This window comes from Pleurodeles waltl, chromosome 11 (genome assembly GCF_031143425.1).
Source record: "Pleurodeles waltl isolate 20211129_DDA chromosome 11, aPleWal1.hap1.20221129, whole genome shotgun sequence".
NCBI classification, from domain to species: Eukaryota; Metazoa; Chordata; class Amphibia; order Caudata; family Salamandridae; genus Pleurodeles; species Pleurodeles waltl.
Window position 1 is genome coordinate 80,287,878 of NC_090450.1, and position 19,143 is coordinate 80,307,020.

The 19,143-nt window shown below is 42.6% G+C and overlaps 1 protein-coding gene and 2 non-coding genes across 4 annotated transcripts; all 3 read right to left on the bottom strand.

The window, feature by feature from the left end:
• Positions 1-2,069: 2,069 nt before the first annotated feature.
• Positions 2,070-16,839, bottom strand: EIF4A2 (eukaryotic translation initiation factor 4A2). Of its 2 annotated transcripts, none has more exons than XM_069213114.1 (11): positions 16,419-16,839; positions 13,466-13,514; positions 13,235-13,367; positions 12,934-13,073; positions 11,416-11,584; positions 7,650-7,759; positions 7,379-7,522; positions 5,810-5,947; positions 4,242-4,331; positions 4,032-4,111; positions 2,070-2,834 (listed from the first exon to the last, which is right to left on the bottom strand). In XM_069213114.1, the coding sequence occupies exons 1-11, from the start codon at positions 16,448-16,450 to the stop codon at positions 2,690-2,692; spliced, it is 1,230 nt and encodes a 409-aa protein (XP_069069215.1). In that variant the 5' UTR covers positions 16,451-16,839; the 3' UTR covers positions 2,070-2,689. The 2 variants fall into 2 exon arrangements, with proteins under 2 accessions (XP_069069215.1, XP_069069217.1); XM_069213116.1 differs by lacking the exon at positions 2,070-2,834 and adding an exon at positions 3,249-3,382 and having other exon boundaries at positions 16,419-16,565.
• LOC138266761 (small nucleolar RNA SNORA63) lies at positions 4,402-4,528 on the bottom strand. The gene has a single exon (XR_011199687.1). It is a non-coding gene; the product is annotated as a small nucleolar RNA SNORA63 (small nucleolar RNA).
• LOC138266787 (small nucleolar RNA SNORD2) lies at positions 7,854-7,922 on the bottom strand. The gene has a single exon (XR_011199705.1). It is a non-coding gene; the product is annotated as a small nucleolar RNA SNORD2 (small nucleolar RNA).
• Positions 16,840-19,143: the final 2,304 nt, after the last annotated feature.

A 19,143-nucleotide genomic window follows, 5' to 3' on the forward strand; every position in this document is an offset into this window, starting at 1 on the left:
AGGTTGTAGCCTTTACCCATTCTTACTCATGTGACTTTACCTTACTAAAGCTTGGTAAACCACACCTTTAGTAGCTGCAGTTAGCACACTTTATTGCACTCCCACATGGGTTTCAATTCTGGGGAGCAGAGGTTATGCATTAATTGTGCACAACAGATACTACTTATGACTTCTAGTACCATTTCAGAGTGGTTTTGAGCACATCAAGCTATTCCAGGAGTGCCCATCCAATAGGATTAATAACACCTAAAAGCTTGAAGTCAGAAAAACCACCAAAAGTGCAATGGAAGCCCTCCTGTAAGAGGCAGGACACTAACTTACTGTAGTCTCAAATTAAATAGGGTGGCTTACACCCCCACACAAGCAAATAGTTACATTAACAGGATGCTGTCAAGTCCTAGACGTGGCTATCTGCAGCAAAACAGGAACGCCAAACAAGCATTTAGTGACTATTCTTCAGTCTGCTGCCATTTTTCAACAGAGAAAAATCATACATGCTCTGTATCACACGCAATCTGGGAAAACCTAAGGCATCAACACAGCAACCTTAAAGGACACTATGGCAACACGGACCAACCTTGCATGTAATACGTTCCTCTGCGGGGGTGAACAAGGCAAAGCCATTATACTAAGACTCCTGGTCAGCCTCTTTGCCTGAAAGCGAGGATAAACAAAATTTGGGGTTTCACATAATCCGGAAATATCTAGCGTTTCCATGTGGTCGAAGGGGTGGACGGGGCCACTAGACAAAGTGGTAGCATAATATACAAATTCTAAAAAGGCACTAAAGTTATAAGACTATGAAAAACAGGTCAGTCTCTTTACACTATTGAAGGCGTTTTCTGCAGCATACAATAGCCTTCCCATCGACTGACTATAAATAGCAATTGGGAACCATGGAATTAATTACCATCTGCATGTGTCAAGAATTACAAGACTCAAGTATGGAGAGTGACATTACTTCACTTGCAGTTTGACAAGTTAAATCAGTTTGAGCACGACATCGGTAAAACGCAAGTTATGCAGGATATAATTACGTAGGGTCAAATGCATTTTTTTTTTTTTTTAAATGCAGCATTATGCACGTCCGGTAGTCTTAAACAGAACCACTTGTCTAAAGTGTACTATCAAGGTAAATAGTTCACAACTACCCCTACAGATCGCATGCCCTAGAAATATTGGTCTGGTATTCATGCTGTCCTGTAGTTTCATACGCCTCTAACATTAACCACCAATTCTAACTAGTGACCAAAAATCCATATGGTGTAGGGACAAAGGTAAACCAATATGTACGACAAAACTTCAGCCATTTGGAAAAATCCCATCAACACTGGAAGGGTCCATCAACTGACATCAATCTGGTAACCAGGACTGCCTCTGCTGTACTACAGGTATGAAATGAAGGCGTTCGGGGCAGCACCAACAGAAAAGTTCTTGCTTGGTTAATGCAGCAATCGTGCAGATTCAGACCCCCCCTCGGCGTACAAGAGACTATGGCACCATAATTACCATAAACCAGTAACACCCAGCCCTTCTACCTACCCAATAGCCACTCCCCCGAATATCTCAAGTTCACTCATACCACAAACACACTTCAAGTATATTATTTGAAGTATACTCATATCGCTAATTCATTTAACTATTGTTTTGAAGGGCACTATATCAAGACATTTGACAGGGCTTGTTTGCACTACACAACAGTGATCAACATGTTTCAAAGCATCACATGTCATGTATCCCCTGTAAGCAGGCTGCTAAATAAAATGTACACTTTCCAATGCAAACCAGTTTGCAATTACTGTTTCACATATTTGGCAGCATAATACCATGGACAATGCTAAAATAACTCAAAAATTGATGTACGTGTTTCTTGCATTAAACAAAATCAAACCAGCAGGATTCCGTGATGGGCATGGAGGAACTAGAGATTAAATTCACAAATCTAGTTTAAGCCAACTACTGCAAAGTGGTCACCAACAAAGTTGTAATGTTCAACAAATGCAATTTACACTGTCATGGCAATCGTTACAAATCACAATTATTGGATATTGCAAGTACGTTAACACAAGTTAGGAGTCAACATGACTAGTTTATTAACATTCAAACTTCATTAAGACGTGCAAAATGTGGCAATTTCACTGGGCTTTACCCTAACTAAGACATAGGATAGGTTGATGGGGCTTAGCAATAAAGGGTCCAGATCACACTTAATCACTCCTTAAATACTTTGAATAAATACAACAAAAGTGAAAAAATAAATCTATATCAAGGCATTTCCAATTTAGACTAATATTCAATAAAGGCATGTATGCTTGTTTAACATAATTTGCTGATTTTATACAGCACTTATATTTTTTAGTCCATAAGTAAATTATTAAGTGATAAAGAACATCAAATACAAACACTTCAAAAGAAGTAAGGAAAAAAAATTTAAATATGAAAAAATGTAAAGACCCCATGTCTATACAACCCACCCAACAGTCTAAACTCTGCAAAGAGCACAAAGCCAATGGCTTTACCCCACACTAGGTCACGACAAGTCACGTTGCTTGTCAAAAATGTGTATTTCAGATCCGTTCTGAGCATTGAAACGAGATTCAATAGATTTCCAAAGAAAATGCAATGCACGTCGTGACAGTCTCCGCAACAGCGAGCACCGCATTCGAAAACCACAATCTCATCCCAGGAACTAAATTAGATCTGCCACATTCATAGGCATCTCCTCCACTGTAGTATTGTAGAAAGTCTCAATGTCACGAAGAATCCTCTTGTCTTCCTCTGTAACAAAGTTTATGGCCACGCCTTTTCTGCCAAAACGTCCACCGCGACCAATTCTGCATGTGAATAACAATTTGAAAGTCAATTAAGAAATTTAAAACATGTAACAAAGTACGTTTTGCTTCACCCCATGCACTAGAGGCCTACATGATATGGGAATGTTGTTAGTCAGATAGCAACCCTCTGATTACATTTTTGTAATATTATTATTATTATTTAAGGGACTAAAAGGCTACTTTAACTACATTAGTCGATTGTTTGAACAAGAGAAAAAAAGGTCACATTAAACCTAGGCAGCAAGGGTGCCATTGCCATGCTAGTATTCACAAACAGATGCACTTACACATTAACATTTCTCACTTTGAAAATTTGATTTTTTCCTCAAGTTTACAAAAGTTGCTTGGTCATTTCATTACGGCTAAAGAAAGCCTTGACAAAGAAAAATCAAAGGTTTTACCTTTAAAATTTAGAGTCCGTGTTGCACTGGCCACCACCATACCGCAGCCAGATCAGGGTTCTTGCTCCAGGAGAGCCAAACCCATAACTTCAGTGGGCCATTCTCAGGTGTTGAGGAATTCCTTAGATCTTGAGCACTTCAACTTATCTTACGCAATTAAAAAAAATTGTTTGGAGAGTATTTAATGACTTCAGATTCTCCATAAATCATGGTGTATTAGCCAAAATAGCAATCTTCCCCAAGAACTGTACGAGACCAAGCGTTCACATCTGTTGTATAACAGATCGGGATTGCATGAATAGAATTTTCTTTTATCAAGTTGAGCGACGATTCAAAATAACTACCGTGAATCTGCCATATGTATTAGCATGGCTTGGCTCACAAAATTCATTGAAAACGAAGCATCCGTTTAGTTACAATTGCACTGGTCTGCTAGCAATTCAGTTTTACTGAAGAGTTTTCCACCGCAGGTAGGACCTAGTTCCCCCCGAAGTTAACCTATTACTCCAAGTGACAGTAAAAAAAAAAAAGTCAACTAAATCGCGTGTTATGATGCAGTCTGGGGCATTGCAGTGGATAATAGCAACTTGCCCCTTTTATATTAAAAAAAAAAAAAAAAAAAAAAAAAAAAAAAAAAAAAAAAAGCTCTGCTGCGGCCCAAGCTGTATTCAACGTTTGCTACGTGACCAGTACAATTTTACATTCAATATGCCTTTCACTGCCTAGTTTATGTGAAAGTGAGAAAACGCGTACGTGTGTGTATAATTAGACAATAAACTCCCAGGAGTATACTCACCTGTGAATATAATTTTCACGATTGGTTGGTAGATCATAGTTTATGACCAAAGAAACCTGCTGTACATCAATACCACGAGCCTGCATTAACAAATAAATACACATTTGAAATAAGCGACCGTTATTTAAGCACCAAAACACATGGTTGTCAACCATGCAAAAGATTAAGTATCTCAAATATAGTCTACAAAATGTACAGGCAGATGTTTACCAGCAAATCTGTGGTGATCAGCACACGACTAGATCCAGACCGGAATTCCCTCATGATTACATCACGTTCCTTCTGATCCATGTCACCATGCTGTAGAGACAATTGCAATATATTTAATGCCTTCATAATTCTCAATTTGATTTTCAACAAAAATAAAATAGTGTCCGAGACCAAGCGTCCCTGTCTGTTGTTGCATCATAGCAGACAGGGATAGTATGAATCCATTTGATTTTTGCAGGGGGAACGACAAAATAGCACTTGTAGCTATGTTGTAACTTATCCTGCATCTCAATATGACGGTTCAATAGCGTAAACATGCCATCACGTAGTTCCCGGTGTATACACACTTAAAAACGCACAACCTTGATGTAAATAGAACTTTGTTCCAAATTACTTGAGTGGCAGCAGCTGGTGCAAAGGATTTACCAGACTACGTCTGCAGACGGATACTGAAAAGTTATTTTCTCCAGACGAAGTGCAAAGACGCTCAAGAGACCATGAATCACTTAGGCGAACCAGGCCAAACATGAGGATGTGGCTGGAATGAGTCTCCATTTAAACCTGTTCACATTCAGGAGGTAGTGAGCAGGGTATAGTTACAGAAAATGCCTCTCTGGCACACCAGGCATTTGTACCAGTTTTTAAATCCCCCTCCCTTCTCAAGGTACCTTAGAACTAAAGTAAGGGGCCGCTCAGGTGCCACTTCTGTACTACGGATTGCGTCATGTAATATGGCTTAGCATCACAATTTATATTGACACAACACGATGTAAGTGAGGCAATACCTTCAGCCCTTTACGGGGCTAAAATCTAGGCGTACCAACGAGGCTAACCCTGTGGAGGAAGCACAAGGTCCCACGAACGTTCCAAAGGCTCTCCATGCTATCAAGTGAAGTCACATGTAGAAGCTCCTGCAATGGAAAGTGCCACTCTTAAAAGTCCACCGACAGCGAGCTTGAGTAACCTATGAAATGAACAGTCAAGCATTTACTCCTTTGCTGGGAGAGCCAAGTTTTCGGTAATCTGCCGCAACCTGGCACGGTGCACCAGACATGTAATACAGACCCAGGAAAGTAGCCATCTGCTGGCATACAAAGAAAGCAACAGGGGGTTCCCTAAACAACCAGATAGAGGTGGAATTGCTACAACTTTGCTGCACTGCCCCTGAACTGGTTTTAAATCGCCCTTTAAGTGTAATCACCAACACGATCAGCTAAGTACCTAGATACTCCTTTTATAACCAATTGTACTAGCTCACAAGTAACTTGCAACAGAAGTTAGTTCCTTTGCTAAAATACTCAAACAACCCTTCAGATCACGCTAAATATTGCCAAGAACACTAAGTAGGACCAAATAACAGGAAGCCAGGGACAAAGGCATTTTGGAGATTATATTGTACTCCCATATGCATGTCCAAAAGAACACTTAAAGCAAACTCATAGTTACGTGTTTAATTATGTACTGCTGGATACATAAAACAATTATATCAGGGCTAGATTTAGCCATCCTAAAATTTTATTTCAGCCAAGTACTTATGTTTCAATGAAAAGGGCCTTACAGTTTCTTACCAAGGCAGATACAGTGAAGTCTCTGGCATGCATTTTCTCCGTAAGCCAATCAACCTTTCTCCTTGTATTGAGGAAGATGACCGCTTGTGTAATAGTCAAGGTCTCATACAAGTCACAAAGTGTATCCAACTTCCATTCCTAAACAGACAATTTAAAATATATTCAGATGCAGGTTAAAAAAAATATATAAACAAACAGCACATTCAAGTAAGGTATACATTTTTTTTGGGGGGTGGGGGGGGGGAAAATCACTAAATCCTAGCTCGGCAGTATTCAGAACAGTCTACTCGAGTAATCATGAAAAAGAAAAAAAAAAAAAAAAGCTCAACCCCAATCCCTGTGGTGGCATGGTGTACAAAGAAGTGACTGGGATGCGGCCCCAAGTAAATACAAGTGGCCGAGTAATTTAAGCATTCCACCGACCGCTTTAGTATGCTTCAGTTTGAGGAAATCAAGCATGTAAAAGTCAAAATAAGGCAATGCCCTCCTTCGGTTTATATTAGTCCAATAGAAAACAGTGCATTAACCATTTTCTTGCGTAGAGATTTAAATGCAGCTAAAATTATGTACAAATTTTTGGATCCCAAAAAAAAGAGAAAAAAAAAAAAAAAAGACATTGGAAATTACGCTGTATGCTCTTTATCATCAACCAACCATTTCTTAAGTGATCTTATTTAGCAGGTGAGGTGGATCAGCAGGGCTGGGATATTTTCTTTATAAGCCCAAAGATGAAAAATCCACTCAACAGCATACAAGAGACTTGTCTAAATCACCTCAAAGTTTAAGCCAAACAAACACCACTTAATGCAGTTTGTGCGAACATGTGGATTTGAATTAAAAATTGAGCTGCCTATGGTTAGTACCAGGATAACCTGTTTACAAAAAACAGGGCAAAGCAGTATCTTAGCACAGGCAACTCGATCGATATGGGTTTATGGAACTGTGTGCCCAATGTTGCAGATCTCGCCTGTATAGTCCGATTAAGCCTTCCTTACATCTGGCAACTTAGTGTTAGCTATTCATTACATGGCAGGAAAGGCTTCAACTTGTGAGCCCGTTTAAGAATCACATATCCCCTACTGTAAGCCTTTTGAATTGCTGCAAGCTGAAACCTGGGCTCAAATGATTGTGAATAGTATCTATAAGTAGTATGGAACAGAAAGGAGTCACACAAGCTTTGACTGCCCCAGCACCAAACCACAGCTCTTGTTGAAAAACAAGGCATACACTCTTAAAGACCAACCATAGACCGACACTTTCTGTACAGTACAAGCCCTTTGTGCATAAAGCATTCAATACCAGAAAGCCTTTGACCAAGTTGTCCTCAACTGATGAGATCTTAGACTACTCCTAGAGGTCTTCAAACTACCAGTGCACACTACGGCATTATATAACCAAACATCAAAATAAAGGAGGTACACATTAGAGCCACTTGGAAAATTCATCACCAGCAAAATTAATCTCAAAGAACTCCAGATCAGCATTGCTACACAACCCTGAACGTAGTCAAATACCACTGCCACAGGGCAATACACAAAAACTCAAGTAATGTGAAACTGAAAGCCATACCTCTCGCTCTACATTAATGTAGAACTGTTTGATGCCTTCAAGGGTCAATTCTTCTTTCTTGACGAGTATGCGAATTGGGTCTCGCATAAATTTTTTAGTCACTTCCAAGACATCAGATGGCATTGTTGCAGACAACAGAACCACCTGAAAACAAACCAACTACTTGTTTTAGACCTGCTGAATAAAAGTTTTTTTCAAATTCTGAACATAGCTAGGCAAAACTGAAGGATTGGTCTTTGAACTCAGACCGTTTCAGCCGTTAAGTCCATACCTGAATGTTGGTGCTCAACTTTTGAAAAATCTCGTATATTTGATCCTTGAATCCTCTGCTCAACATTTCATCAGCCTCATCCAAGACAAACATCTTTATCCATTTTGGAGCTATTAAAAACAGAAGTATTATTTTTAAGGTTAAAGTGACAGTTCAGAAAATGAATTTCCTCACCAAATCAGTGACATTACAAAATACTGCTTGAAGTGATCAGAAAAGGTTTGTCATCATTACACTGACAGTCCCGAAAGATGTGAAAACATCACTTCACTTTTGCAGTGCATATACTCGAGTACAATCTACAAAGAATGGAGTTAATATACCAGCATTTCCAAATTGTGGTTCGTGGGCCGATAAAGATCAAGCAATAAAGATGCCTTTAAATTCTGTGTTTGTCACATTTGTTGGTGCGGCAAACAGGGGTTAAATGTCAGATGTCTGGCAAACTACTACTTAACCTTAACATGGGGAATTGTGTTTACTTTTCTTCCTGGGCCTGCAAAGAGTAGTTCTTAAAGTGAATGTGACAATCTTGCTGGAGCGAAGGGATTGTGAAAAGAAGCAAAGGAGCTTGGGCGAGATCACTAAACTGCCACAGCCCTTAAATCAGGCTTCTTCAACAAGTAGCTCGAGAGCTACTGGTAGCTCTCCAGCTTCCTTAAGTAGCTAACCTGGTTTCAACGCAGCCTACTTTGCTTGGTTGAATTTACATACACCAACATTGTAAAGTATGTATTGGAGACCAAAATGTGTATTTTCTTAACTTTTAGGCAGATGTTGAGACAAACTGAATTTCCAAAACATTTAAAGAGGATAGTTGAGTGATAAATCTTATGAGAAAACGTATTACTAATATTACATCACCCCAGGGTTCACTGCTGTTGCCGTTAAGCTTTAACAAACTAAAGGCATACCAAACTGACACTTTGCATTGGTAGAGCTGCCAGCGGTAATGTAGTGCGGTGATCACTATTGGTAATGTGTCGGGTGGCCATCAAGTTAAACTTGCTTAATGCAGTCACTATAACAATACTAACTGTAGTAGTTCAGGGTGATTTTCATTGAACAAAAGTAGCTAGTTACAAAAAAGGCAGGTGTTAGAAATGGGGTCTTTGGTTGACAGTCAGGTTACCCCCTGTTCAAGCAAGGACCCTCACTCTAGTCAGGGTAAAAGAGAATCCCCCTCCGCTAATCCCTGCTTAGCCCCTTGGTAGCTTGGCAGAGAAGTAGGCTTAACTTCAGAGTGCTAGGTGTAAAGTATTTGTACCCACACAGTGACAATGAAAAAACTACAAAATGACAGTTTAGAAAAATAGGAAATATTTATCTAAACAAAACAAGACCAAAATGACAAACATCCAACATACACAAGTCCAGTTAGGAATTTTTAAAGATTAAACTCAAAAATAGTGCTTAGAAACACAAAATGCTTTGATGAGGTGTTAACACGGCGTCGTGACGGAGTCGTTCCCAACAAGCCAACACCAACGGCGTCGGAGTCGCGTAGACCCCCCCAAGTACAGTACAGTCTGTGCGAAACGTTGAATCCACGCACTTTGGGCGGTGTGTCACCACGTTGTATGGCAACTTCCACGGAGTCAAGGACTTCAGCGGGGCTGCAGCGGTGTCGGGCCTGCGAAGAGCGTTGCGTTCCAGCGAAGGTCACGGTGCCGGGTGCAGGAGGCGTCACCGGATTCAGCAGCGGCGTCGGTCCAAAGTGGATTTCCTTGGATTTCAACCAGCTTTCCTTTCAAGGGCACCACTTCTCAGAGCAGGAGTCTCTCCAGAGACTCCAGGTGCTGGCAGAGAGAAGTCTTTGCTGTCCTCGAGACTTCAAACAGGAGGCAAGCTCTGAATCAAGCCCTTAGAGATTAGCACAAGATGGACGGCACACAAAGTCCAATCTTTGCCCTCTTACTCTGGCAGAAGCAGCAACTGCAGGATAGCTCCACAAAGCACCGGCAGGGCAGCATTTCTCAGCTCTTCTCCAGGCAGAAGTTCCTCTGGGTTCCAGAACTGTTCTAAAGTCTGGTTTTGGGTGCCCTTCCAATACCCAATTTCTCCTTTGAAGTAGGCCTATTTCAAAGCAAAGTCTCTAGTGAATGTGAAATCCTGCCTTGCCCAGGCCACAGACACCAGGGGGTTGCATACTGCATTGTGTGAGGGCAGGCACAGCCCTTTCATGTGTAAGTGACCACTCCTCCCCTCCCTCCTAGCACAGATGGCTCATCAGGATATGCAGGCTACACCACAGCTCCCTTTGTGTCACTGTCTAGTGTGAGGTACAACCATCCCAACTGTCAAACTGGCCCAGACAGGGAATCCACAAACAGGCAGAGTCACAGAAATGGTATAAGCAAGTAAATGCTCACTTTCTAAAAGTGGCATTTTGAAACACAATCTTAAAATCAACTTTACTAAAGGATGTATTTTTAAATTGTGAGCTCAGAGACCCCAAACTCCATATGTCCATCCGCTCCCAAAGGGAATCTACACTTTAATCAGATTCAAAAGTAGCCCCCATGCTAAACTAGGAGGGACAGGCCTTGCAACAGTGAAAAACTAATTTAGCAATATTTCACTGTCAGGACATATAAAACACATTACTATATGTCCCACCTTAACCATACAGTGTACCCTGCCCTCGGGGCTACCTAGGGCCTACCGTAGGGGTGTCTGACATGTAAGAAAAGGGAAGGATTAGGCCTGGCAAGTGGGTACACTTGCCAAGTCGAATTTACAGGTAAAACTGCACACACAGACACTGCAATGGCAAGTCTGAGTCATGATTAGAGCTACTTATGTGGGTGGCACAACCAGTGCTGCAGGCCCACTAGTAGCATTTGATTTACAGGCCCTGGCACCTCTAGTGCACTTTACTAGTGAATCAAATATGCCAATCATGGATAAACCAATCATACACATTTTGGAAAGGAGCACGTGCACTTTAGCACTGGTTAGCAGTGGTAAAGTGCCCAGAGTAACAAAAACAGCAAAATCAGAGTCCAGCACACATCAACAACCTGGGGAACAGAGGCAAAAAGTTAAGGGAGACCACGCCAAGGATGATCTAACAGCAGGTGACCCCCTGCCCTAAATATTGCCAATCTTCAACCTGTATTAAAGCTGAGAATCCAGGTAAAAGTAAAACAAGAATTGACCTTACTAGTACCACTGGTTAAAAAAAAAAAAAAAAGCTTTTGCTTTAATGTAAGCCATCAACTACATTTCTTTCTAATCATAAAGGGCTATGATTAATGCAGGCACCCTCTCCAATATCTTTTTGGATCCATTACGAGGACAATGGACCTAGTTAACTAGTACACAAGCCATGTGGCAGTTCAGCGATCTAACCTAAACATCAATTGGTCTATTTTAGTATTTGTTTTGCGGGTGTGGTTGGACAATTTTTCCCTTAATATGGTGTGAAAATAAAGGCCGTTTCTTGCAACACAAGATAATGTAATACCAGCAAGGGAACTGTACGCACTGAGCAATTGGGAAAGGAAAAAAGGCACATTTTATTAGCACCAGAACAGAAGAAACTTTGTAATGCTCAAATGATGAATATCCACAGAAAGCAGATTTCCACACGTGTGCTATGATATTATCAGGACAACTTCATGTCTGTGCAAAATTAGTGGCCAATGCAATGGAAAACCTGTTGTCTTGTAAACGCCAATTCACTACCACATGACTTTTTAGTTACATTTGTGTCCTAGGTAGAAAAACGATTACGGATACACACCCATGAACAGATACTTACAAAGATATCGCCTATTCAGCATGTCGAAAACACGCCCAGGAGTGCCAACGACAATGTGAGGTGCCTCTGCCTGCAGCTTCTGCATCTCATTGCGCACATTTGTGCCACCAATGCAGGCATGGCAGGTTGCTCCCATGTAATCCCCAAGAGCCAAAATGACCTTTTGGATCTGAAAAGAGGGATCAGCATTAGTATTAAAAATGGAATTGTGCAGTAAACAAATAAAAGGTCTGCCAGTGTTAGATTTTTAATATTACATCAAACCTCGTGGCAACCACGTACTCAAATTCTGGGTCACTCCAAGAATAACCAAGTATGAAGGTCTGAGGGCCCTCTCCTGAAGGCAGCTTCACTCCACCCAGAAAGATCTCTAGTCACCTAGAACGCTCCAGGGTCTGAATCCTGGAACACATTATGGAGTTTCAAGATTAAAGCAGTACGTAGATGGAGTCATCGGGCTGGTGTACTCTTCAGCGTGGTCAAAAGGTAGAGAAAAATGTCAGTTACTCTTCATCGCCACCACAGGAATAGACTTAAGTTGGTCAAAGTGGAATTTCCACTTTGCCCCCTCTTAACTTGAGGGAATAAATTCTAGGAAAATCTACCAGTAAAATAGCACAGCACCAGAAAACCTTCACAAGTACCCCATGCTTTAAACCACAAGAAATGAATTTATATTTGAAGTACCTCAGTACACCCTGCTCCCTTTAAATATACTTGCAGCCCAGAGCTTGAAATGTGTAATTGCCACCAGATTTGAAAAAAGTGGTTGCATTTCACACAGCACTCGTAAGAAGCACGTCATGTGGAAAGGTACACGAGATTTGTGGTGAAGAAAATTCCAGATCAGCCCAGAAGTTCAATAGGTGTGGAACAGTCAATGGGTGTGTGTAACAGTGCAACGTCCTTAGTCATTACATTCTGCAAAGACTGGCCGTTTTATAAGTTAATGAATGTTTTCAAGATAAACAAGGGAAAATATAAATACTAAGACATCTGCGTTAATGCAACAGAAAAGCAAAGCCTATGCAGCAGAGTTGTCCGTTTGTCACAGACTTATACAAGCACATAAAAAGTACACCGTTTGGTGACAGGAATGTTAGCAGCAAATATGACGCAAAACTGCAGACTAGCTTACACTAAGGTATGAACTGAACCTCTCAAATTAAAGAATTAAAAAATGCAGGCTGAAAGCGAATTGCGTAGCGTGCAATATATATATACATTGTTAATCAAATTACAGTAAGTGCACTGCACTTTTCATTTTGCACAACTGCAAAAAGGTTCATACAGTATGACAAGACAACGCCAAAGAGGCACAGTACAATTAAATAAGATTCCATTCTCCAATACACCCACGTCGTTACATTTCAAGAGGAGCCTTTGATAACCTACATCTGGGTGCTTGGTTTTGTAATTGAATTGCAGCCCTGTCTTTGCTTTTGGTTAACATTAACAGTTGTGAAACTTGAAACTCGTGCAGCACACCGCTGTGTATGTCTACTACGCTATCAATACCTGTTGAGCCAGTTCTCTGGTGGGGGCCAATACTAGAGCCTGGGACTCCTTGAGATCAATCTCCAACTGCTGCAGGATGGAAATAGCAAATGTGGCTGTCTTGCCAGTACCTGACTGAGCTTGCGCAATCACATCATAGCCTAAAAAAAGTAGGATACATATTTACTGCTCCCACAAAGGTAACTCTTAACCCTAGCATGTTCAACATTTATTTAAACAAGTGATCAGTATTACGAAAGTTATCTACAGTACTGACATTGCCCGCCCCTCGCTAATTCTCTGCAAGATAGCGGTGATATACCTTTAATGCAAGGGATTATCGCTCTCTGCTGGATAGCAGAAGGCTTCTCAAAACCATAGGCGTATATTCCCCTCAGAAGAGATTCCTTTAAATTCATGTCATCAAAATTATCGACAATCTCATTCCAGTTGCTCTGCAAAAAAAAGAAAAAAAAAAAAAAACACGTCAGGTGTTACCAACTCAGTAAAGTCTGCTTTTTGGCATGCTCTCCAGTAACAGCAAAGGCCTCACCTCAATGACACCATCGGGGTCCATGCCTTCTGGGCCGCCATGGTCTCTGCTAAATAAAAATAAAAGGGTAATGTCAGTACGTTTAAAGTTCTGTGATGCATCTCAATCTAGGTTTCCAAAAAAGCGTGGCTAATACTAGCCAAAGAAATGACAGTATATTTGACTGTTTTGGCATATTGGGTCAATATACCTCTACCGTGGGTGGTAGAAACATTGTAGACCTTTGGCCGCAAAATTACATACGAAAGCATAATCAATATTAAAAGTCGTTGATATCTGTAAATACCAAGAATAAATGCAAATACTATGTATTAGGGGGCGGTTTAGCACTTGACCCCACACGAAGGGGGCGTAGGTGCCATTTACTACGGCACAGCTCATTCCAAGAGGCGAACTCCATGCCAAGTAGTTCTTGAAGATGTATTCATTAGTTTCATAGAGCTCCAGGTCACCAATAGGTACACAAGAGCCAACAGACAGTCTCAGTACAATCAGATTTATATGAATAAGCGACTTTACATGGCTAGGGGGCAAGCAAGGTATAAAGTCCATAATTTAAGAAGCATTTAAAAAAAAAAAAACCTAAACTGAGCTCTAGATACAGATGGGGACTCTGCCATGATCGTAGCGTCATCAAATTCACTTTCCTTCCAAAGTAATACTCTGGCACAATAACAAGCCATATTACTAACAGTGGTGTTTTGCAACAGATAAACTGCCACAGATCTAAATCAACAACTCCACTCACCCAAACATTAATTAGGCCTGTACCTGCTTTATTTGAAGGCAAGCGCCAATTCAGATTAGCCTCAAATAAGCACCGGCAAATCCAATATACATCTCCTTTGCTAACTACCGACTTTGCCACTGGTTTTAGCCACGCTGCACGGTACCTATGATGCAGTGCAGCTAAATTGCGCACACACAAAATAATAATTACGTAACGCCCGATATACTTTGAAGGTAGACGCACCACATGCGTGCGCCTTCAGTGTCAATTTTTTCTCTTTATAGTTACAGATCCGAGCTGGATCGATAAACGAAATGTACCCTTAAAACGTATAGAGTGCTTTTAAAGCGGGTACGAGGAGGAACAAAGGGCGATGGGGAAACCACCAAGCAACATTGCAGGGGGGTGGGGAGACAGCAGCAGGTGGGTGGTGGCTGGGCGGCAATGCCAGTCAAAGATTGTAAAGACGAAATGGTCCATCGTAGTATCTAATAAGATTAGATACATAAGAAGCAAGCAAATTAGAGACGGATAAAGTCAGCCAATAGTGAGCAAACAGGCGAGCTGTTCTTGGTAAGCCACAATGTCACGCAGTAGGCCCTTCCAGCGTTGGCTTAAGTGCCCGGTGGTGCTGAATGCGACAATACCCCCCCACCACCAGCCAAAAGTGTCCCTCGTCCCTTCATAGCCCCTCTCACACACGTTTAGTTTTAAAGCACTGGTAAAGGCTAGTTTACATGTAGCCAAACGAAGCGTTTCTACAGCATTAGGAATAGATAATGTAAGACTGGGGGAGGGGGTTAAAAATATTCTATGCAGTTTGCATTCAGCTCTTATGACCGTGCGGAACAGTGACTGTTCTATATTAGGGTTGTATTTTATGAACTAAGGTTACAAGAGTAGTAGTCCACTCAGATATCCTCATAAAATATTTATTTGTGATCTCTCACGTACTTTGCAGAAGGCACATTAACTCTCTGGGCGAGTCAAACTGCCACAAGACAAAACTGGTCTCTCTCCAGCAGACATTATTCACGAGTCATCTTGACATTTTTGTTGCCGCCTGAAACCTGGGCGCACAGCGTACTCTGCTATAGGCGTTTTTAAATCATAAGTAACAGCTAAACACAGCGGTTCGTAAGAGGTCAGAGCCCAGCGCAGACGCACTGCTATCACAAACCAGACAATGTTCCAGAAGATGAATCACCAATTATATGCCAGAAGGAAGCAGGGCCATAACTTAATTTTGTCAGCAGGCAGAGTTCACAACACGTACCACCCATGTACATAGAAGCCAGCTACGTGCCCTGCTTCTCTTCACAGTAAACTTTCTAGTTAAAGACAGTTTCTTTTGTGTTCTCTACTTAGAGAGCTGAAAGGGTCTTAAGTTCCCGATCCCCGCAGAACATGGTTGCCATCAATTATATAAACCTGAAACCATGCATTAGGAAGGGATTTCCGAGTGATAATATTGATAGACCCCCTTTCCGCAAGAGCGCCAGCCAGGCGCTGTGTGATGGGAACCCACCCATCTCTCATGCACAAATGCCTCCCGCGGGAATACACCCTTCTCCCTTGCACAACACCCCCCTTCCCCCGGTTGCTGGAGCGCCGCCCGGCTTCTCCCGGACCGTGGGGTGGGGCGCGCGGCCCGCATTCCACAGTCCTGCGGAGGCGCGCGCACTTCCGGCAGGTCGCGCGCATGGGGACTCGGACACTTTGCGTCACCGGCTACGGCAGCGTCGCAGCACATTCCAACCGAGTACGCAGCTGGCTACCCCCGAACCCATCCATACAGGAGACAAGTAACTATACAAGGGGCCCGTGTATGTGTCTTCACTAGACTACACCACTAAACATGCAAAGGAGACGGCGAACACTGTACACACTAGTTCCCTTTGCAACAAACCCCTGGGTTTACCCACCCAAGCCTACTACACCACTGACACAGGGTTGCCTGACGCTGCCTCATTCCCTGACGTACCAGAAGTTGAGTACGTCAATGTCAAGTCTCTGTCTGGAATCATGACGATCGGAGGATCACGCCAATGGCCTCTCATTAACGATACGTAAACAACCATCTGCTCTGTACACTCGGAGCCAGCTGTCAAACCTGCCCTCTGCCCCTGCCCCCAACTGTCAGCGCGCTGGAACTCTCCAGAGGGTGGAAGAGCAGCCGGACCCCGCTACCTGACCTCTCCCCAACTCCGGCCGAAGATTTACCTGCTATAGTCCGCGGAACCGCCTGACATCATCCGTCTCCAACTCAGCGCTCAACTGAAAAGATAGCCGGGCTATGGCGCAATGTATTTATCGCGCCGGAACTACTTTTCCGGGCCGCCGGCTCTGGAGGCGTGGCCCGCCCACCGCTCGGGCTGTCACCCAGCCGCCTGCGCCGCTCCGCCTGTGCTACTACTGCTGCCAGCGTGCAGGGGGCGGGCATGGTCCGCTCCCTCGGTTTTCTTGGGCTGAAACAGGGTGTATAACGGGATGGGGCAGCGGCGGGACTCTTTATTCACTACCTTGACCTACGGCGGAAGGATACTTGCAGCAAAAAAAAAAAAAAAGTCGGGTGTGACGCGTTCCACACGAACACGGGGTTTCCAACTCCGGCCCTGGCTCGTCAGAAGGAGAAGGCAGAAGCTCCTCCCTCCTGTGACCGGAGCCGCTGTTTGAGTGACGTGCGCGGGCGCGCGCCCTTTGCACGAGCTGTGCCCTGGGTTGTGCGTGAGCCGCACGTCACCTGTAGGTGCTATTGTTGCATGGCTGTGTTTAAAGGGTTGCCCAGGGGTGAAAGGGCAGCGCTGGCCTTTTAGGCAATAGGGCATATACTGTTTTCTTGGTGTCATACCTCCACACTATGCTAGTGCACCCACCGATCTCAGTCTTTTTGCTATTAAAAGCAGTGGTACAACAATGCACAATAATAGTATGGGAACTGTGATGCATGGCTTAAAGCCCTCACGGGGGGCGGGAGAAGGGTGTTCTTCAGAAACAGCCTTGAACCTAAGCATGTATAGAGAGAAAGGATGTTCTAATCTATTAATGAAAACTGTAAATTCAAGAATGCGTGGTGGGAGGTAGAAAAATACCTGAATTAAGGAGTCACAAACGATGAGAACTTTAACAAATGAAATAAACAGCTGCATTTACAGTTTACAAAATGGAGAGAGTACATCTTGGGTCAGTCAGGTGATTAATAATAGTTAGGAGATGGCATGCCCTAATGCTCGAACATTATCACCCTGCGTGGACCGAAGAGGCTTGCTAAGAAGTCACATTACCAAGCTCAAGGCCTCAGACGGGGGACTTCAATGGGTAGCTTGGTCACTACTTGTAGCTCGCCACTACAGTAGAAGTAGCTCTCTGATGTGGAACCTAATACAGTACGTGAGAAGGTCTAGCCGTTTCGAAGTTGGCAGTGCCACTTATCTCAATATGCTTGGAGAAGCCACCATTCAGACCAATAGCTGGGCCACATGCATGCACACAAACACACACTGTGGCAGCTTAGGGTACCTGCCACATGACCGACCGTCTGTCTCCACTCAGTTTAGCAAATAAATTGTTCACTTTATAAGTCCCGCTCTGTTCATCATAGTACATGTGAAAAATGAGCCAGAAAAGAAGTGGCAGCAATAGCCAGAGTATGTTCTAAGGTGTGGGACTGCTGGAGCCAACTTAGAAGTATGCAGTAACTTCGTTAGCAGCCTCTTAGCTGAGAAGAGCAGAGGCTGGATTGAGAGTAGAGGCAGGTAATTATCTTATTTGTTTCGTACTTGGCAGTGAATATGTGTCTGTATTTGTTTAAAATACTGTATTTGTTTAAATGTATCTATGTGCATATGTGTGCATATGCACAATATTATGTGTGCGTTATGTACAAGGCTGCTTGTGTCCTTCCATTATAGACGTTATCACCCCTGGAATCCTTTCCCAGTGCCAGGGAACACCAAACCTATACGGTGTATCCAACATAAAGAGTTCAGGTCTGGCACAGTTATGACTATTCCTGACATAAGGTGGTACTGGCAAAATAATGGCAAACCTTGAGATATTGTAGGCATCCTTGGCCTTAACGTGGCATAATGGCAGTTATCCTTGACATACTTTGAGCAAGCTTGACCTAATTGGAGCCATCTATCGTACAATTTTGTCCATTCTTGGAATAGGTATGTGGAATGACATGATTTGGTGATTCCTAGCGTTAAGGTGGACAGTCACAGTACAATTGTGGCCCTGACATAATGGTGGGTATCATTCGTGTAATCTAAGCATCTTTGGCATTATGTTGGGCTTCCCTAGCATGCAATAGTGATACCTGAGCAGATGGAGTAGAATCTGTCAATTTGTAATAGGGACATCGAAAATGGACACTTGGGAGTTGTATGAAAACTGTGTTTTTTTGGAACAAAAAGTGGCTTTTTTTGTTTACTAAAAACAAGGTTTTCTTTGAGTGTGTTAACCCAACAGGGACATTGCATATTTAACAGCAAAACATGTATTTTGCGAAAATGTTATGCTGCTGTTTGTGAACAAAATGATAAAAACTCTAAAACTATTTAAAGCTGCTATTTGAAAGATGGTTCGAACCGATTTGAGTAGCTTTACAACTGTCAGTATAAGGGGCCAGATGTATCATCACGGCCCTTTGCGATTCGGAAATAGCGATTTTTAAGAAATCGCTATTTCCGACTCGCAAAGTGCCATGTATCACATTTGCGATTCAATAATAGCGATTTCTTAAAAATCGCAAATGCTATTACCGAATCGCAAATTGCGATACCGGCCCCATTCGCAGCTATGGGCCTATTGGCCCATAGCTGCGAATTATTTGCATTTCCAAAATTGCGAACCAGAAATCGCAATTTTGGAAATGCAAATGGGCAGGATGCTGGGGACCTAAGGCCCCCTCTTTTGCACCCCAAAAATGTTTTTGGGGACATGT

Bases quoted from the DNA above. Each gene is read 5' to 3' on its own strand.
- EIF4A2 (XM_069213114.1), bottom strand. From the start codon at position 16,450: ATGATGTCAGGCGGTTCCGCGGACTATAGCAG. The intron at 13,368-13,465 runs GTGAGGCCTTTG...TTTTTTTTGCAG, and splicing joins ACCCCGATGGTGTCATTGAG to AGCAACTGGAATGAGATTGT. The intron at 13,074-13,234 runs GTATATCACCGC...TACTTTTTTTAG, and splicing joins GATAATCCCTTGCATTAAAG to GCTATGATGTGATTGCGCAA.